Source organism: Anastrepha obliqua, chromosome 4 (genome assembly GCF_027943255.1).
Source record: "Anastrepha obliqua isolate idAnaObli1 chromosome 4, idAnaObli1_1.0, whole genome shotgun sequence".
NCBI classification, from domain to species: domain Eukaryota; kingdom Metazoa; phylum Arthropoda; class Insecta; order Diptera; family Tephritidae; genus Anastrepha; species Anastrepha obliqua.
This window is the reverse complement of record NC_072895.1, coordinates 4,990,508-5,008,837: the sequence shown is the minus strand read 5'-3', so window position 1 is coordinate 5,008,837 and position 18,330 is coordinate 4,990,508. Positions and strand designations below refer to the sequence as shown.

Here is an 18,330-nt window from a genome sequence, read left to right as displayed (position 1 = left end):
TATGCACTTGTGCTAACGTTTTTCCCCATCTTTGAAGCACTTCAAAAAATCATTTTTTTTATTATGTTCAGCTCCTCCTCCGGCGTCCTTTCATGGGCCTCTTCAGTTTCGGAAGCAAGAAAAAGTCACATGGGGCAGATCTGGGGAATACGGTGGCTGTGTGGCATCATTAGTGTGTTGTTTTTGGCCAAAAAGTCGCGCACAACGACAATGTGTGAGCAGGGGCGTTATCGTGTCAATTCGTGCAAGAGCCAATTTTTGTTCTTAAACAAATCCGGGCGTTTCTGGCGGATGGCGGATTGCTTCGCGCAAATTGCGCATAACTTGCAGGTGATATTCCTTATTGACCGTTTTGCCCTGTGGCATGAACTCATGATGCACAACGCCCCTGCAATCGAAGAAAACGGTAAGCAAAACTTTTACATTCGACCGAACTTGGCGCGGTATTGGTTCGTGTGGCAGCTTCCATTGAGATGATCGAGCTTTGGTTTCCACGTCAGAACCAAAAACCCACGATTCGTCACCAGCTATGAACCTCTGTAGTAAATTTGGGTCGTCGCGTTGGGTCGACAGAATCCAACATCTCATTAGCAATGTTAATGCGATGCTGCTTTTAGTCGAAATTGAACAGTTTTGGTACGAATTTTGTGGCGACCCGTCTCATGCCCAAATCATTGAAAAAAAATCGAATAGCACAAGCCAATCGATATGTCTAGGTCATTAGTAACTTCCCTAATGGTAATTTGACGATTAGCCAATACCATTTTCTCCACTTCATCAATTTTTTCGTCTGTTGTTGAAGTACTCGGGCGCCCGGCACGCTTTTCGTCGTTCACATCTTCTCGGCAACATTTTTCTGAGAACATTTTGTTCCACCGATAAACGTTGCTTTGGTCCAAAGTAGCTTCTTCGCATGACACAGTCAACGTTCGGAATGCATCTGCGCACATAATTTCATTTTTCACACAAAATTTGATATAGGTTCTTTGATCCATCTTTTTGAATAGGTAAGAATCGAAGACGAGCCGAAACACGTGCAAGGAAAGCAGCTGTCAACAATTAACTGAGCATTCAAAATGGCCGAACTCGACGGCATGAGTGAGAGACATGAGTACAAGCATATTGCCACAAAAAAATCGAAATTCGAATATACATAACCTGCGAAAATTCAAAATTCGCGATACTTTTTGAACATACCTCGTATAACTGGCGCGTACACCCTTTTTGGGTGTTTGGCCGAGCTCCTCCTCCTATTTTGTGGCGTTTTCAAGCCGACTCCGAACGGCAGATATTTTTATGAGGAGCTTTTTCATGGCAGAAATACACTCGGAGGTTTGCCATTGCCTGCCGAGGGGCGACCGCTATTAGAAAAATGTTTTTCTTCATTTTGGTGTCTCACAGAGACTCGAACTTACGTTCTCTCAGAATTTCGGATAGTAGTCACGCACCAACCCATTCGGCTACGGCGGCCACCAAGCTATGCATACTCTTTCTTAAAATTTAAATTATTTTAGAAAATTACTTTATTTTGATTGATTTAAAAACCAACACTGATGTAATCATCACATATAGAAAAGTTTCGGCATGACTGATAATAATAAATACTTTAACTATTTCCCGAATAAATGGTGGGTTGAAATCTTTTGGCAAACCTCAAGTCTTAATAGCAAAGTAGGCCCCGGTGTCAAAATTTACGAGAAAATCTCTTTTTGGTTCTTACCTCGAAAAATAATTTCTGTACCTAAATTTGATACTGCTTTTTTTGTGGGAAGCTGTTTTATACAAAAAAATGATAAGATTTCTAGCGGCGTAAAATATTTGGAGGATCGTCACAGCCTTTTCTTGGCTTGTGCTGAATCGAACACACGTTTGCTCACTTACAAAAAGTTCTCGGCACATAATAAACGAGTGAAAATATCAAATATCAAGCATATATCATTTCCAAAGCGAACATTTTTGTTCAACACATATTTTGACTTTTGGCCTAAAGGCGAAAAATAAATCTCGAGATGCGCGAAAATTCAAATATTAAAAACAAACACAGCCAAGAAATGCAGTGCGTGTGGAAAGCAAGAATTGCTGCTTTAATTTTGTATAAACATACGCAACTGAAAACCGGCACACATCATAATTGACTACGTACGTTAGGTATGCTAGTTACACGCACACACACACAACGACTGCCGCTTTGCGAGTATTTTAAAAATTCTACAACCGTAAACCTCCGGGCAAAGGCCACACAACAACAATCGGGGCGGTCCCACTCACTTCACCTTTTGGCCCACTTCTACATACTTATGCATATGTGGGTATGTGTGTACATATGAAGACACACAGTCTTGCTGTCACAAACGAAAATAAGTGTGTGCGTGCGTGTGCGTGTGTGTGTGAATAAGCGATACTGTTGGCGTGTTTGTTTGCTGTGTAGTGAGTGTGGGTGCATTTTTACCACTTGAAACTGTTTACAACGTCGCTTTTAGGCGCCTTTAAGTTTTGTAACCCTTGTCTTCTGGTGTCGTTCATCTTAAAAAGCAAAAAAAAAATATTTTTTTTTTCTTTAAACAATTTTATTTATTTTTGTTTTGTTGCCCTTTCCATCATAAGAAAAGTTTTTGGGCAACAAAATTCACTCAAACAAACTTAAAGTATTAAATTTTCATTAAGCACACATACACATGCATCATAGGTGTTTACGTGTGCGAAATTTTTCCAGTCATACTTTACTCTGATGTGTACGAAAATGCCAAGAAATAATGTTTACCAGCTTTTGCAACAATTTTTGTTATTTTCTGCTTGCTTTTAAAAAGGAAGACCAAGAGAAAAAAGTGTTGGCACTAACAAAATATTCTCACATTTACGCTCACAAATAAACTTTCATTTTCCACTTTAACGCTTACACACTTCTTCGTTAATGCTCACTTGCTCCTTACATATGGACATACCTATGCGAATGTGCGTGCGTGTACTTCCACCAACTTCTGCATATTTGGCTATTAAGAATCTGTGTTTGCCCAGTAGGAAACTTTGAAATGGACTCGAACTCATTAAATTATATTAAAGGCATGCTTTATAAGTTCCAGATCAGTTCGAGCACATAATCTTCTGACATAAGCTGGCATTATCAGCGAGTGTTTTAGTAAGAAGTAGAATAATCTCACCAAACTATGTCCTTTTCGAATTATTATTATTATTTATTTAGTGAACTTTAGCTCAGATTCAAAATCGTAAATAAACTTGCGTTTTGTATGTACAAATTGCTTGATTAAGTTAATAGTTGATGATGGGGTCATCCTCACCTTACTGCTCAGCAATCTGCCACCGTCACTACTGAGTTAATGCTTAGAAAATGGCTTCGATGCGACCTTCCTCAGTAGTTACTGTGGCGCAGACATTTCAGGTACTCCAAATCCCAATATTTAACAGACGAATGAGTCTACAGGTATAAAGGATTCTAGCACCACTGGCTGTCAGCAACAGATATTAGATAGCTAGAGAATCAAAGTAGCAGAGCTATTAAACGATGATAGACGTGTATGCAAACTCGACGATTGCGTCTAAAGCAGTTTTCTAAAGTTTTATCTGCTTTCTTTTTTTCATAACTTAGTGATGTCGTTTGCACCTCTTAACATACAGTGAGGCAAAGAATATATTGCACCCTTATTTCTGGAATGCGACATGTGACGTAGTGGCCGAGGCTATGAAAGAGATGAGGTGTCTAGAAAGACCGCGGCGGTTAATCACGGCGAGAGGTCATGGAAATAAGCAGGCTTAGCCTGGTTTCAGAAGGCCACTTGAGGGTAGCAAGCTAGCACAACACCTACGAAATTACAAAAAACTCTCTTTATTTCTGAGCTTTAAAGTCAACTTTCCCCAGGCCTACCAAAAGTGGCTTAAAACAAAATTCTTCACTCCAACCTTTTGTACCCGGAACAGAGCGGCCGCGAACTTCTCTTTCCAAATGAAAAAATGTTCGCTTTAACAGGGGGGTGAATCAATGAAAATCTGAATGAAAATACGCCTACTATTGAAATTTTACAGAATTGCTAAAGGTGTTATAAAGCAGGTCACTAAAGGATGATTTAGATACCATAGAATACAAAAAACAGATTGATTATTAGAATGCAGAAAAAATTGGACTTACTGACAGTAAAAAGATGCATATCGTACGAAAATTTTTGTTTACGACACTGTTATTGTTATTACTAATACTCGTAATGTTGCTGAATCGTGTCAGTCTTTGGGCTAACCGTCATTAACCAAAGAGGATGTTTTAAACGACATTCCATACGGATGAGATATTTTTTAAATCTGCAACTAAAATTTTTAATTTATTTACAATATTTCTTTTATTAATGATTGAAAAAAAATTCTATTACTCAGATTCTTAAAAGGGGAAAACAATTATGAGGTTTCTAATTATAGACTAAATAGACTATATAGACTAGCTAAATTGAGAACAGCTATCAAGCTCTTGGAAAATAATATTACTTTTTAATTGCTAATAATCTAGAAATACATTATTTATTAGAGATGATTGCCAAACAATTAGGTTTTATTTAAAAAATGCAGTTAAAAACTATTTTAATTTATACTTTGAACATTGCGTTTTAGTGAAGAAAATTTAACATTTCGAACACTTTACAAAGAAAGAATGTCAAAAAATACTTATATATATATATAATTGCCGCGTACACCCTTTTTGGGTGTTTGGCAGAGCTCCTTTTCCTATTTGTGGTGTGCGTCTTGATGTTATGCCACAAATAGAGGGACCTACAATTTTAAGCCGACTCCGAACGGCAGATATTTTTTATGAGGAGCTTTTTCATGGCAGAAATACACTCGGAGGTTTGCCATCGCCTGCCGTGGGGCGACCGCTATTAGAAAAATGTTTTTATTAATTTTGGTTTCACCGAGATTCGAACCAATGACCTCTCTGTGAATTCCGAATGGTAATCACGCACCAACCCATTCGGCTACGGCTACAATTATTTTAGTAACTTTTTGAAATAGTATTTTGTGGAAGAAAAATCAAGACCAATAGGCTTTGAAAGCGAATTGAATTATCTTAAAGTTCTGGAAATTGGAACATTAAATTTGATCCTTTTATTCCTTTATGGAACATAGGGCCTCAACAAATTGTCTCCACTGGTCCCGATTTTGAGCCAGTAATTTAATTTCGTTCCATGTTTTATTCGTCTTTTCCATCTCCATGTCTATTATCCGTCTCCATGTGTTTGACGGTCTTCCTCTGCAGCGGCTGCCCTGCGGGTACTACTCAACTGCGTTTCTGGTGGTATCGTTGTTTGGTCTGCGTAAGGAGTGGCCAAGCCAGTTCCACTTACGTTTAGTGATTTCAATTTCAATCGGTTTTTGCTTTGTGGCTTGCCAGAGCGCGGTGTTTTGAATTGTATTGGGCCAGAATACGTGAATGATTTTGCGCAAACAGCGGTTTACAAAGCTTTGAAGTACTTGCGCATCTTTTTGCAACAAGTTCCAGGTTTCGCAGGCGTAAAGCAGGACCGACTTTTCGCTGGCCACAAATATTCGTAGTTTGGTATTTCTACTTATCTGTTGCGAGCGCCACATGGGGCTTTGTTTACTGAACGCTATTTGTGCTTTCCTTATTCGCTCTTTAATATCTGCCCTGGATCCTCCGTTCGTGAATTAACTTGCTCTATCGCATATCCGCTTATGGGCAAGTTTGCAGTGTTATGTACCATAACTTTCATATCCTTGGTTTTTGCGATATTTATTTTCAAACCCGCATGATTGCATATTGAGTGACTGCGTCCAGATTCGTTTGCATGTCAGTATGATTTTGCGCCAGGAAACAGATATCGTCTGCATAATCTAAGTCTTCTAGACGATCTGTTAAACCCCAGCTAATACCCCTTTTCAATTTGAGAGCCAACGTCAGTATCACATGGAGAGCGATGCTAAACAGTAAGGGAGAAAGTATGCAACTCTGTTGTCCGCCTTTTTCAGTTAGGACTCGTTCACTGATCATCCGCTCGTGAATAACTTTGCAGCTGGCATCTGCATAGAGTGCCTTTACAAACCTTATTCGGTCTGATTATTATTCCGATTATTATTCCGATTTCTGCTTCGTCTGGGCTATCTATGTTGATGTCTTCCACCTCGGTGTGAGCATTACAATCGCATACTCTAATGTTCTCTTCTGTAGCACCAGATAGCTTGAAATTGGAGCATTGGAAGCATAATTAGTTCTAACCATTCGCACCAGAATATACCATGACTTCGTACGCTTCGCTGAGGAGTATTGAAAAGTTCGCCCACTTATCAAATCGAAAACAGAATTTAGGGAGAGAATAGCCCCACTACTATTCAGTGCCTTTAGGTTAATGAGCAAGCACCGACTTTTATAAGATGCAATTGGATCAGTGATATGGACAAAAACTTTGTGGGCAGGCACCTGCAGCACTAATATGACGCACAAGAGAGGTACAAGAGCTTTAGAGTAAGTGTCGATACTAAGTCGATACTGTATATATCGATTTATCTAAGGCATTTGTTACGTACTCACATAAAATATGAATCGCTCATTTGGTATCAAACGGCTCGGAGCGGTCCTTTCCAATTCTGACAGCGCTGCTCGTATTGATCAACGTTGTTTTGTATAGCGGAATTAGTTTTGCGGGGATACCAAATTCAGACATCGCGGCATATAGGAAACTCCTTTTCATACTGTCGAATGCAGCTTTGAAGTCGACGAAAATATGGTGTATGTCGATTATCCTTTCTTGAGTCTTTTCAAATACTTGGCGTTTTGTGTATACTAATCTATCTAAAGCCACACGGATAAGGTCCAATCAGTTGGTTGACGGTGGGCTTCAGCTTTTCACACAATACGCTCGCTAGAACCTTATAGGCGGTATCCAGAGGGCTAATCCCGCGATAATTGACAGAGATTGCAGGATCACCCTTCTTATGGATTGATGCGGCATGCGCAGTTGTCACTATTTAGCAGATTTGGGAAGTGGTACCTCCATAATTCAAGCACGCTCTACATGCCAGGCAGCATATTACCGTCTTCGTTCTTACAGGAAAAGTGAGTTTAGCAGAATATTTAATGAATCGGTGGGTGTAGTTCTAAGAGCTCCACAAATACATAGACTGGCCATCTTTTCTACAAGACCATTGGTCTTTCTGATGTACCCCCTATCTAAAGCCGGCCACCATACCAGTACGCCGTATGTTAGGATTGGTCTTACTATTGCTGTGTAAGGCCAATGTACGATAAAAGAGGAAAGTCTCTAAGTTGATCCGATTCATGTTTTACAGGAGTGAAGTGCTATAGTGGCTTTTCTTGCGCTATCTTCAACATTTGACTTCCATTTGAGTTTCCTGTCTAGATATATCGCAAGTAGTCGTGACCTTAGAGAGATACATAAATTTATTCATATCGTGAATTTTAATATTTCGCTTCCCGGAGTGGTTTTAAAAAATATAACTTTAAAATTATACCACCACGAGCTTGTTAAGCCAAAAAAGCAGCACCTAATTTGGAGGTGTTTTCAGTTTGCACATCACGAAAATGTAAATTGAAAGTTTTGTAGTGTACGAGGTGTTCTACTACAACGGATAGGCAAACAAAGGCAGCTGTTCAACTCAATATCGCTTCGAATTCGTTTGCGTGTGGATGAAAAATAAACCGAATTAAGTGAAATTTTCAGTTGGGAAAGCCGTTTGTTGCGGAGCGACGGCTATGCAAATCGAATAGCATTCTTTGGAGCGTTGCAGGAAATTTCTTTGTTGGGCTATTATGCACATCCTTGCAGTGGTATCCTCCCTTCCAACTGTTTGTTGCCGTCTGTCATTTCTTCAACCGACAACTCACTAATGCCTTGACAAATATGGACATGATAGTAGACGTTCGTACGTGCATATGTGTGCGCGTGAATGCGTTTTTTCCTGCACGCAAATACTTCAAAGTACATTTACATTACAAAGAGAGTTGCACACACGCGCACACACATACATTTGCGTGTATTTGATTTGCCTGCACTGCTTTGCTTTCAATCTTAACTCCGTTTTTGCTTGCTTTCAAGAATTTTTTTATCTCTCTTTTTTTCTTTTTTCCACTCTCATTTGCTGTTGCCTTTCGTGCAATTGCAACCACACACATATTTACATACGCAAATGCACCTGTGTTGGTACTGATTATTGTTGTTGCTGTTGCTCACATTGCAGTTGCCAAGGAGACGCCCGATTCGGACAATGATGCAACATGTGCGGAATTAAAGGCTGACGAAGGCTACAAGTCCTCGGTAAATAATGGCACAATAAGTCGCAGCTGCAGTCGTCCGATGTCAATTTGCTCGGAACCGGAGAAGAAATGGGTGGAAGTGGTGGCAGGTAAGCCATTATATGTCCGTATATTCGTTTGTTTGCTTTCTTTACTATAAATGCAACGCTGTAGTATTCATTATGTTCTCATATGTGCGCGAACGTGAGCGAATTAGTTAAAAAGCGAGTGCTTGTGCTGGTGGCAGTGTGTGTGCGCTGCACACGTGAGCAGTGGCGTAAAAACACTCGCACGCGCATTAAATTATCTGCGTGCTGCGAGAAATTGCAATTTGCAGTTGGCGAAACTCTTAATTATTTGCTCAGTTCTAATTGTGTTTTGTAATTTACTTTTATTGCCTTTTTAATTAACTTTTTCTCGTGCTCTCACTCGTCTTTTCCACCTCTCAAATTTCTTTCGCTTGTATGCCGTTTGTACACTCGGGCGCTCATGGCACTCTGCTGCTTGGCTTGGCTGTTGCTGCACTTGACATTTCCATTTACGTTTAATGATTTTCATCTTCTCCCCGTAACGTTTGGATGGACTCTGCGCTGCAGTGCCGCTGATGATGGCCTATGTAACGCGCTATATCTACGGCACCGATAAGTTACGCCCCAATGCGTTTGAAGTACGCGGCCTTAATGGCGCCTCGACTGGCATAATACACTGTGATGATTTGGCCATTCTCAGTCAATGGCTTAAGTTGATAACCGATAATGTTGTTGGATTGACGCACTTACAAGTGAGTATAACTACAATAATTTTATATGCGTTGTTGTATTTGCTGTAATAATTAAGTGCTCAAAGGATTAGAATAAGCCGAGCAGCTGGGATTTTATATGTAGTTAGTTGTGTAAGCTTATTAAGATGCCTTCGCTCATACGCTTTTACATTTACGTTCAGAAGAGGATTTGAAGCAGTCATAACTAAAAACAAATACACTTAATTAGGGTGCTCCAAATTATCAGGAATGATACAAAGCACAGATTGTAATAAAATTTTGAGTGTAACTTTACCAGGGAGGAGCTATGAACCGTTTTGGAGGAGCTATGAACGAGAACTGAAAGAAAAGTGGCAACTTCAACCTCCAACAAAAATGAAAAATTAGATTTAGTTTATAGAATGCGAGTAGAATTGAAAAAAATACCGTTCGAGAAAAAGGAAGGAAAGCAAAATTCGACTGCACCTTTTTTGCAGTATTTAATTTGGGCTGGCTGCTAGTGTTCTGTGAATCTAAATGAGGTGGGGATCTCAATGATGTGGGAATCAACACATGTTCCAAGTTTGAACGACTTTTACGAAGTCGTTATCAGATGCACGCATTCACCCACAAGCGGTCATAGTGCCGTTCATTTTTTTGTTTGTCAATAGATGCCGCCAGCAGTGTGTGCTAGTCGATTCTAACATAACCTAAACGTCATAAACCAAGCTTACAGGGTTTGATTGAAAACTAATGAGCCTTCCCGTGCGGAGCGTCTGCCAAGCGATCAACCGAATCGGCTGGTGGGGGAAAATGATCATTTGACCTTCCCCTTCAACTAGAAACCGGTCCCAGTTCGCTGGCAACAGCGGTGCAGTCAACATCGCTCCGCGCGTGAAAGCTGTTTTAAAAGTGTGTAAGGATTTGGCAGTGGCGAAAACGCACCGATCGTTGGAGCAACATTATTCGATCAAATTTTGCGTAAAGCTAAACAAAACGGGTACCGAAACCATTGGGCTACTCAAGGAGGCTTACGGGGACCAATCTCTGTCCAGTGCCCAGGTAAAACGGTGGCACAAGTCGTTCAAGGAAGGCCGGGAGGACGTCGAAGACGAACAGTGATCTGGAAGACCTTCGACTACGCAAACAGACGAAGATGTGAACCGGGGGAAAGATAGGGGTTCCGGTGCTTCCCTACCCTCCCTACAGCCCAGATCTGTCCCCTCCGGACTTCTTCTTGTTCCCGCGCCTGAAAAGAAAGCTGAAGGGGAGGCGTTTCGACTCCATCGAGGCGATCCAAAAAACTGTGACAGCCGAATTGAACGCGATTCCGGCGGATGAGTTTAAAAAATGTTTCTTGCAGTGGAAGAACCGCTACCGGCGGTGTATTGACGCTCAAGGGTCCTATTTTGAGGAATATTAGTTGTATAAGCCAAAAGGTTTAATAAAACTGCTTAAAAAAATAAGGTTCATTACTTTTCAATCAAACCCTGTAGACATATTGTAAACAAACTGATTCGACACTTTAGTGATTTTTTTTTTGGTATCAAATACTTTTGGTTTTTGTGAAAATATTTGATTTTGTGCCGAATAATCGTCATTTGCGGGAAGTGTTGATTTTCCTCTTTCATTCGAAACAAAACGGAAGCTGAAGCGCATCTAGAGCTATAAAAAGTTTATGGAGATGCTGCTTTAAGTAAAACAACGTACCGAGATTGGTTCCGTCGCATCAAAAACGGTGGTTTTAATGTTGACAACCGTCCGCGTGAAGGAAGGCCAAAAACATTCGAAGACGCTGAATTGGAGGCATTGCTCAATGAGGATCCGTGTCAAACGCAAGAAAAGCTTGCTTCAGTATTAGGAGTTACTCGCCAATCCATTTTCAAGCGATTGCATGTTTTGGGAATGATTCAGAAACAGGGGACTTGGGTTCCTTCTGAGTTAAAACCAAGGGATGTTGAACGTCGTTGGTTTTTTTTTCGCCTGTGAACAACTGCCCAGCGGCAAAAAAGGAAGAGTTTTCTTCATCGTATCGTGACGGGTAATGGAAAATGGATTCATTACAGCAATCCAAATAAAAGAAAGTCATGGGGACTGCCCGGTCATGCTTCTACGTCGTCGCCTCGGCCGAATATTCACGCTGCGAAGGGGTTATGCTATATATTTGGTGGGACCAAGTTGGTGTTATTTATTATGAACTGCGAAACCATCACTGGGGATCTCTATCGACTTCAATTGATGCGATTGAGCCGAGTAGTGTGCGAGAAGCGGCCGGAATACCCGGAGAGGCATGAAAAAGTGATTCTACAGCATGACAACGCTCGGCCTCACGTTGCCAAGCCCGTTAAAACCTACCTGGGAACACTGAAATGGGAAATCCTACCCCACCCGCCATATTCTCCAAATATTGCGCCGTCCGATTATCACCTGTTCCGATCGATGGCACATGGTCTCATTCTCAGTTCCATTCATATGAAGACATCAAAAATGGCTTGATCCGTGGATCGCCTCAAAAGATGAACAGTTTTACCGCGACGGTATACGAGATCTACCAGAAAGGTGGGGTAAAGCAGTAGCCAGTGATAGGCAATACTTTCAATGATTCACTTGTAACCATTTTTTCAGAATAAAGTTGTATTTTCATCAAAAAAACAGCGAGAACTTAGTTGCGCACGTAATAATAGAAAATATAAATAATAATTTTTTCAGTAGGCCAATATCCCACACTTTATATTGTCCACATTTTATATGCTTTAGTTACCATAAAATTTTAATCATCATAATTTCACACTTATAACACTTTTGTGCAATGTCAACCTAGTTTCCCAAACACCGAAGCTCATTGTCCTCGCCATCAAATTAATTAGCGTAATTGCAAGCACAGAAGCTGAGAGCACCAAAGTCCACACTTGCACTATTTCATAGTATAATCAACTTAAACCACAACAAAGAGACAAAAGGATTCTTTCAGCACACAAGCAAAGTTTTATGAACACTTTCAGCAACAACGGTTGATTGCAATCTGCCAGCGGCAAAAAAGCGTATAAAAACCATAGTTACGACAGTATGAATATACGTATGTCTGTATGTATGTATGTGTGTAAGTAAACTTGGAGCATATCCTCAGGAGGATGATAGAAACTCAAATAATGACTGGGATAAATAATAGCGACGAGCTAAAAGTTGACGCGAGGCGGTGAGAAAAAAATCATAAAATCATGAACACATCGATGCCATGAATTGCGATACGAAGTGCTGCGTAATGTGTGCACGAACGAGCTATAGATCTGACGGCATGAATACAAAGCAATAAGGATCAACTTTCACCTGCGCGCACTTATGGTCCCTTTATTGCAGTAATAAATCAACGCAGTTGCCACAGAAGTGTCCGTATGCTTAGCTATAACAACACAAGTGCGTACATGTATTGGCGAGTGAGTATGACAGCATGCACAAACACACACACCATACACCCCTCGCTGAGTACAAAGTTGTGTAAAAATAAATGTGTGCTTAATAATTTCTGCATTTCTATGAAAAAGGCAAGATGGATGCTGCGAAACAGGAAAAAAGGTAAAATGCAGTTTGTTTCTTCAAAACTAGCATTGTTTTAATGGAAGATCTTCTACCCATTAAGCAATTTGTTACTGGTATTTGTTATCAGTATTGCCGCTGCCGAGGCTGAATGGGTTGCGCGTGGCTGTCATACAGTTGATCCGGATTCTAAAACCACTGTGTGCTTGAAAAATTTTTATTATTCTTATTATTATCAAATAGCTGCTTGTGTACTGCGCCCTACAAAAGTATATTGGGCAACCAAGTAGCCTACTCAAACAGTTTTTAGGCTACTAATAAATCCTTAAACTGCTGTAGGCTTAATTTCTACCAGGAGCTGTGAATCTATAGCCCGGCTGCCCAGGTAATTTAGTCTGCGTCGTGCCATTGCTGGGCCATAATCCATAGAAAATGTTTTGTTGTTGCTTGTGTCCCTTTACAGAGTCTACAAGAACCATTTTCTGCCACACCAATTTTTTTTTTTTTTCAGTTAGCAAAATTGAGTTTACAATGTCCTGTTAGCGGTTCAGTGTAGCCTTATATGTCTTTTCTGCTGTGGCTAAGGATTGCCTCTACCTTTATACGTTCTGGATCAATTAGCCTTTTCGCTTGCCGCATGCCTGCCTGGGCTCTCCAGTACCCGATTAAGCCTCGTTGCTCCCGCTCGCGTAAAAAGGCACTTTTTCAGCTGTTGTTTACGCCCGAAAGGTTCCGTACCAATGAAAGGAGTGTTTGTGCACATTTTCGCCAAGGTGTCCGCAATTTCATTTCCTTCGTGCCTCTCATGTCCCGGTACCCACATCAGAGTAACAAAGTTTTTTGATGCTACTGTTTTGTAGAATTTTAAAGCATTCCCCGACCAATCTTGATTGGAATGAGAAGCTACCTAGCGATTTTAGAGCTGCTTGATTGTCAGAGAAAATGTTGATATTTGCACCACGCGTGCCTCTACGAAGACATTATCTGGCACACAGCTCTAAGGCGTGGACCTAAGCCTTAAAAATAAAAATTGCTTTTCCCATTTCAATTGACTTCTTGATCTAGTCCGACGCTGCCGTCTTTCATTTTGGACCCATCAGTAAACCACATTGAAACACTAAATCACAGCAAGAGGTTTTGTAATAGGTTTGTCCTCAGGCAAGCAATAGCGAGCTTCCAATCGCATGTACCTGTCTATTAGGGTAGTCCAAAAATATACACGCCCTCATTTTTTGTATTTTAAAATTGATTAATATTTTATGGTATGGCCAGGGTTTGTATATTATTTTTAAATATATTTTATATGAGAAAAATGCATTTTCATAGAATTGCGGTAAAATCGTTAAAAATAATTTTTTTTGTATCCAATTAGAATATATCGCTGAAGAAACCTTCAACGAATGAAACCCTGATGCATATTTATTTTTAAAGTTAAAGTAACTATTTGATTTATGAATGCAAAAATAAACTCATACCGAAAATCGGGATATAAATTTGTTGAGTATTTCTAAAATAGAATTTTTATTGCCTGCAAGAAATGAGAGATAAATAATGAACTCAGTTGAATTGCCAGTCTGGCACTCCTGGCACTGAAGCACCGTTTTGATACCATTATGAACTCAATTCAAACCTATTTTTTGGAAAATTCAGTTGTGGTCTTATCCCCTAAATAAGAGAGACATAAAAATTGTTTTAAAAAATGAAGATGTATGGGTCTCCTTTCCCCATTTTCTACAGTTCTGGAGGCTGGGAAGAATTTTTTTTTTTTTTTTTTAACTACCCTAATTTAATGTCGATAGCCCACGCTAGTACTCTTTAATTGTAATATTACTATTGACAATTATGTTACCAGCAAATAAATAAAGAAATATAGGGCTTAAAGTATGATAGGTTGGTAGGTATTTGAAATGGTTGAAGTACCACCCTGGCACTCCCTACGTGGGACTAAAGCGCCGTTTGTATATAATTTTGAGACCACCAACGGGACGATAACTTTTGTTGATGTAGTGGAAAAGTTTGTTGGGATCTATGTTGGAGACCTGCTCCAAGCTGTCGAAGAAAGGAGCACTCAGTAACCTTACTCGTATAGCTGCCGAACTCGGACATTTACAGAGAAAGTGCTCAGTAGTCTCTTTCTTGAAAAGTTCCCCAAAGTTTTTTCGGGATTAAACCGTAAACCGAGTTTTCCTGCATGTGTGCCCGTCGTCTAATGACCGGTTACCACAGCTACAAATTTCGAAATTGAATGGCGCGGAGCTCCCCAGACTTTCAGAGTCCTGCGTCTATTGTAGTGGGGCCAAAAAGTTTTCGAAATAGCACATGAAGAAATGGAACTCCGTCTCTTTTGCGCTTTCCTGAGAACTAAGTTGTGCAATTCCTCTTTAACAACAGTGAGGGGGATGCCGATGGCTGGTAGGAGACATTTTAAACCAATTCAGTCAACTCATCAGCAATTTCATTTCCCTCTATGTTCCTATGTCCAGGAACCCAGATCAGAGAAATGTTACCTGCACACCCAGGAAATTAGATATCCTCCTTACACCTCCTTACATAAGCAGTTTGGGTCTGCACCAGGGCATCGTCAGTCCCTTGATCGCAGCTTGACTAGCGGAAAAACTATCAGAAAAATGTCTCCCTCGCTTTCACGCTCCTTAATAGTTTTGCATGCCTGAAGGATCGCAAAGACTTCGGGATGAAAAACACCAGCAGTATGCGGAAGTTTAAAGGAAAATAGAAATTGGCAGTTTGCAGATAAAGAGATCTGAATGAAGTTCGGAGAAAATGCGGTGTTAACTGCCTGCAAATGCGACCACGTCCATGTCATCTAACTTAAGCTTAAGGACAAAACTGATGTTACCTGCCATGTCCGACCGACTCTCGCAGTCCCTCCTGTCACTAAGCAGAGGGACTGTAGGAGGCTGATTGGACTGATGATCGGCCACTTTCTATGGGCAAAGCACTGGAAAAAGTAGGCATCTCAGACAGCGCACTCTGCCCAGCATGTGGAGAAGAGGATGAGACGGCGGACCACTTTCTGTGCGTCTGCCCCGCCTTCGCTCGAATCAGGCTTGAGGTCTTTCGCACTGATATGTTAAGAAGCGACCACCTTGGCTCCGTGGTACCACAAGATCGACTCAGATTTCTTCGGGGGTCGAGTAGATTTAAAGAAAATTAAAAATGGAATCCTAGAGCAGTACAATGGACTTAAATATGCCGGTGTGGTGTACTTGCTAGTCTCTCCCAACAAAAACATAAAAAATTTAAGCTCTCTGGAGAAAATTTTAAAATACTCAACAAATTTTCATCAAAATTTCAAACTCTTTGGCAAGAAATTTTTGAAAAATTATCGGTATGCAGTTTTGTAAGCCACCAAATTTTAGTAAAAGTTGCATAAATATGTAAATCAGCGCAAGATTTTCGTTTATTTTTGATATTTTTAGTTTTTTTATGTCGGTGTTGTCATAAAAAAAATTTTGTTAAAAAAAGTATTACAACGGCAAAGAAATTACTGAAAATCAGCGCAAATTTCGAATCACTTTAAAAATGCGTTTTTTTATATTAAAGTTTAATAGGCTACAAAGCTGCGCACACAATTTTTTTTTAAATTCTGATTAAAAAGCTGGAAATCAAAATTGTTCGAGTTTTTCAAAATCTCATACACTGTTTAGAACCATGTATTAATGGTTCTTGTTTTAGTATGGCCCATATTTTTATATAAAAATATAAAATATTAAAAAATTGAGAAAGTAGTCGAAACTTTGCAATTTGTCGGACTGCTGTTATTATGAGCGCCTCTGTATGTCTGTGTGTTTCAATTAGAAGTAATTAGTTTTTGGCATTCAAGAGATAAACCAATATTTCTATCAATAAATACCATAAATGTTTCAAGCTTTAGAGAAAATAGTAAAGAATACGCCAATTTCAAAAAACAAAAACTCTCCTTTTGGCTTACAATGCGTGAGCGGCAATGTTTTTCGTATGTGTTGCACACAGTGAGCAACCGGAAATGCAGCAATTCAGCACAAGTAACACATTCTGAAACATAGAAACGCACCGCCAATAACCGAAGTACCTTCATATTACACATACATACATACATAAGTATTTGTTTACGGCTGTGGTCTGTGGCAACAGCACAAATAGAGAAACAACAAAAAACGACCAACAGAAGAGTCCAGCTGAAAGTCAATGGAAAAAGTTACAAGCCGATAACAAGCCGAAGCAGTGAAAAAACAAATATGTGGAAGGAAATACGGAAAAATTGGTAATAAATAAGGCAACAACAAATATCTGCTACGCCAGCACTGTAAAATGTATAAATCAAGGATTTAATTCGTTTGTTAGTGGCATGAGAATATCAGCAGTTACGTCTGACAGGGCACCCTAATTAATAGACATATTTTTTTAAAACTACATTTTTCGCTTGAGGATAGACGAGGAAAGAAGGTGTGCATATGTATGCCATATGAATTATTGGATATGGGTAGCTTGGATTCTTTGGACTTTTTTGGTTGCAGATGGTGAATTCATTTCAAGCATTAAGAATGAGAAGTAGGAATTTATTTTTAATAATTTTAGGCGCATACACTGCGTTATATAACTATAGCGCCTAGGCTTTTTGACAAGTTTTAAAATTTATTTATTTTACACAAATTTATTTTCATGAAAAATAGTTTCTGCCACCCAAACCAAACAAGTTTGAAAACTAGAAAAAAAATCAGGAAATTTTCATCAAAATTTCACTCCAAACTCTCTCGAGTTGGCCATTACCCATTGAATTTTTATATAAAAAAGTGTTTGCTACAAATAGCTGAAAAATCGCATTAGGTTAGGTTAGGTTGACCTGGCTGGATGAAAGCCATCACATTGACCTATTAGTCCTTAGTGGTACCAAATGGAGCTTGACACTTACGTGTCCTTGTAGTAGGCTTCTTGTAATAAGCCTGCGTTTTTTGTGAATCTAAGTAAACTCTGAAGCTGGTGAGAGCAGTGACGAACAAATCACAGTCAGAGCCAAGCAAGGATGTCCCCAAGGGGGTGTTCTTTCTCCGCTGCTGTGGTGCTTCGTCGTAGACTCTCTATTAGTGAAGATGCAGGAACTCGGTTTTCACGTCCAAGCATATGCGGATGACGTCTGTGCGCTAACATCGAATAAATCCCAAGTTCTTTCCGTTAATCCGAACAAAACAACCATAGTCTTGTTTACGAGAAAACGGAAATTGGATGGACTCAGTCTTCCAACACTGAAAGGTGTGACACTTGGTCTGTCCAAAGAAGTTAAATATCTAAAAGTAATCTTGGATAAGAAGCTGACTTGGGAGACACACGTTTCATTGAAGGTGAATCGTGCATTGAAGATTTTTCAGCAATGCCGTAGAGCCTTTGCCAAAAGCTGGGTTCTGAAACCTGCTGTGGTCCTATGGATATACACAGCACTTATCAGACCAATCATCACTTACGCTTCTGTGGTCTGGTGGCGACGGAGCATGGTTAAGTCCACAATCCGGGAACTATACAGGCTGCAAAGAAGTGTATGTTTATGCATCACGGGTGCCATGAGTACAACCTCTGGTCATGCCCTAAATGCTATGCTTGATTTGCTCCCCCTGGATCTTAAGATACAACAGGAAGCAATAAAAGCAATGTGTAGACTCCATAAATATGGTTTCTGGCACGAAGACGGAGCTTCGGGACACAGAGAAATCTTTAAGTTGCTGTCGGAGCAGTATCCACTGTTTTTGGCACCTAAAGATGACCTGATACCCCCAGTTTCATTTGGAAAGAAATTTGA

The 18,330-nt window shown here is 40.0% G+C and overlaps 1 protein-coding gene across 2 annotated transcripts in view; it reads left to right on the top strand.

Moving 5' to 3' along the window:
- The window catches only part of LOC129243667 (gamma-1-syntrophin), a 242,349-nt gene that overhangs the window by 90,205 nt on the left and 133,814 nt on the right, over positions 1-18,330 (top strand). For both annotated transcript variants that reach the window (XR_008582333.1, XM_054880859.1), the window contains 2 exons: positions 8,212-8,376; positions 8,863-9,047. Coding sequence is in view for 1 of the 2 variants with exons in the window: in XM_054880859.1 (XP_054736834.1) it covers positions 8,212-8,376; positions 8,863-9,047 (350 nt within the window). In the remaining variant the exon portion in view is untranslated. The remainder of the gene's footprint in view (positions 1-8,211; positions 8,377-8,862; positions 9,048-18,330) is intronic.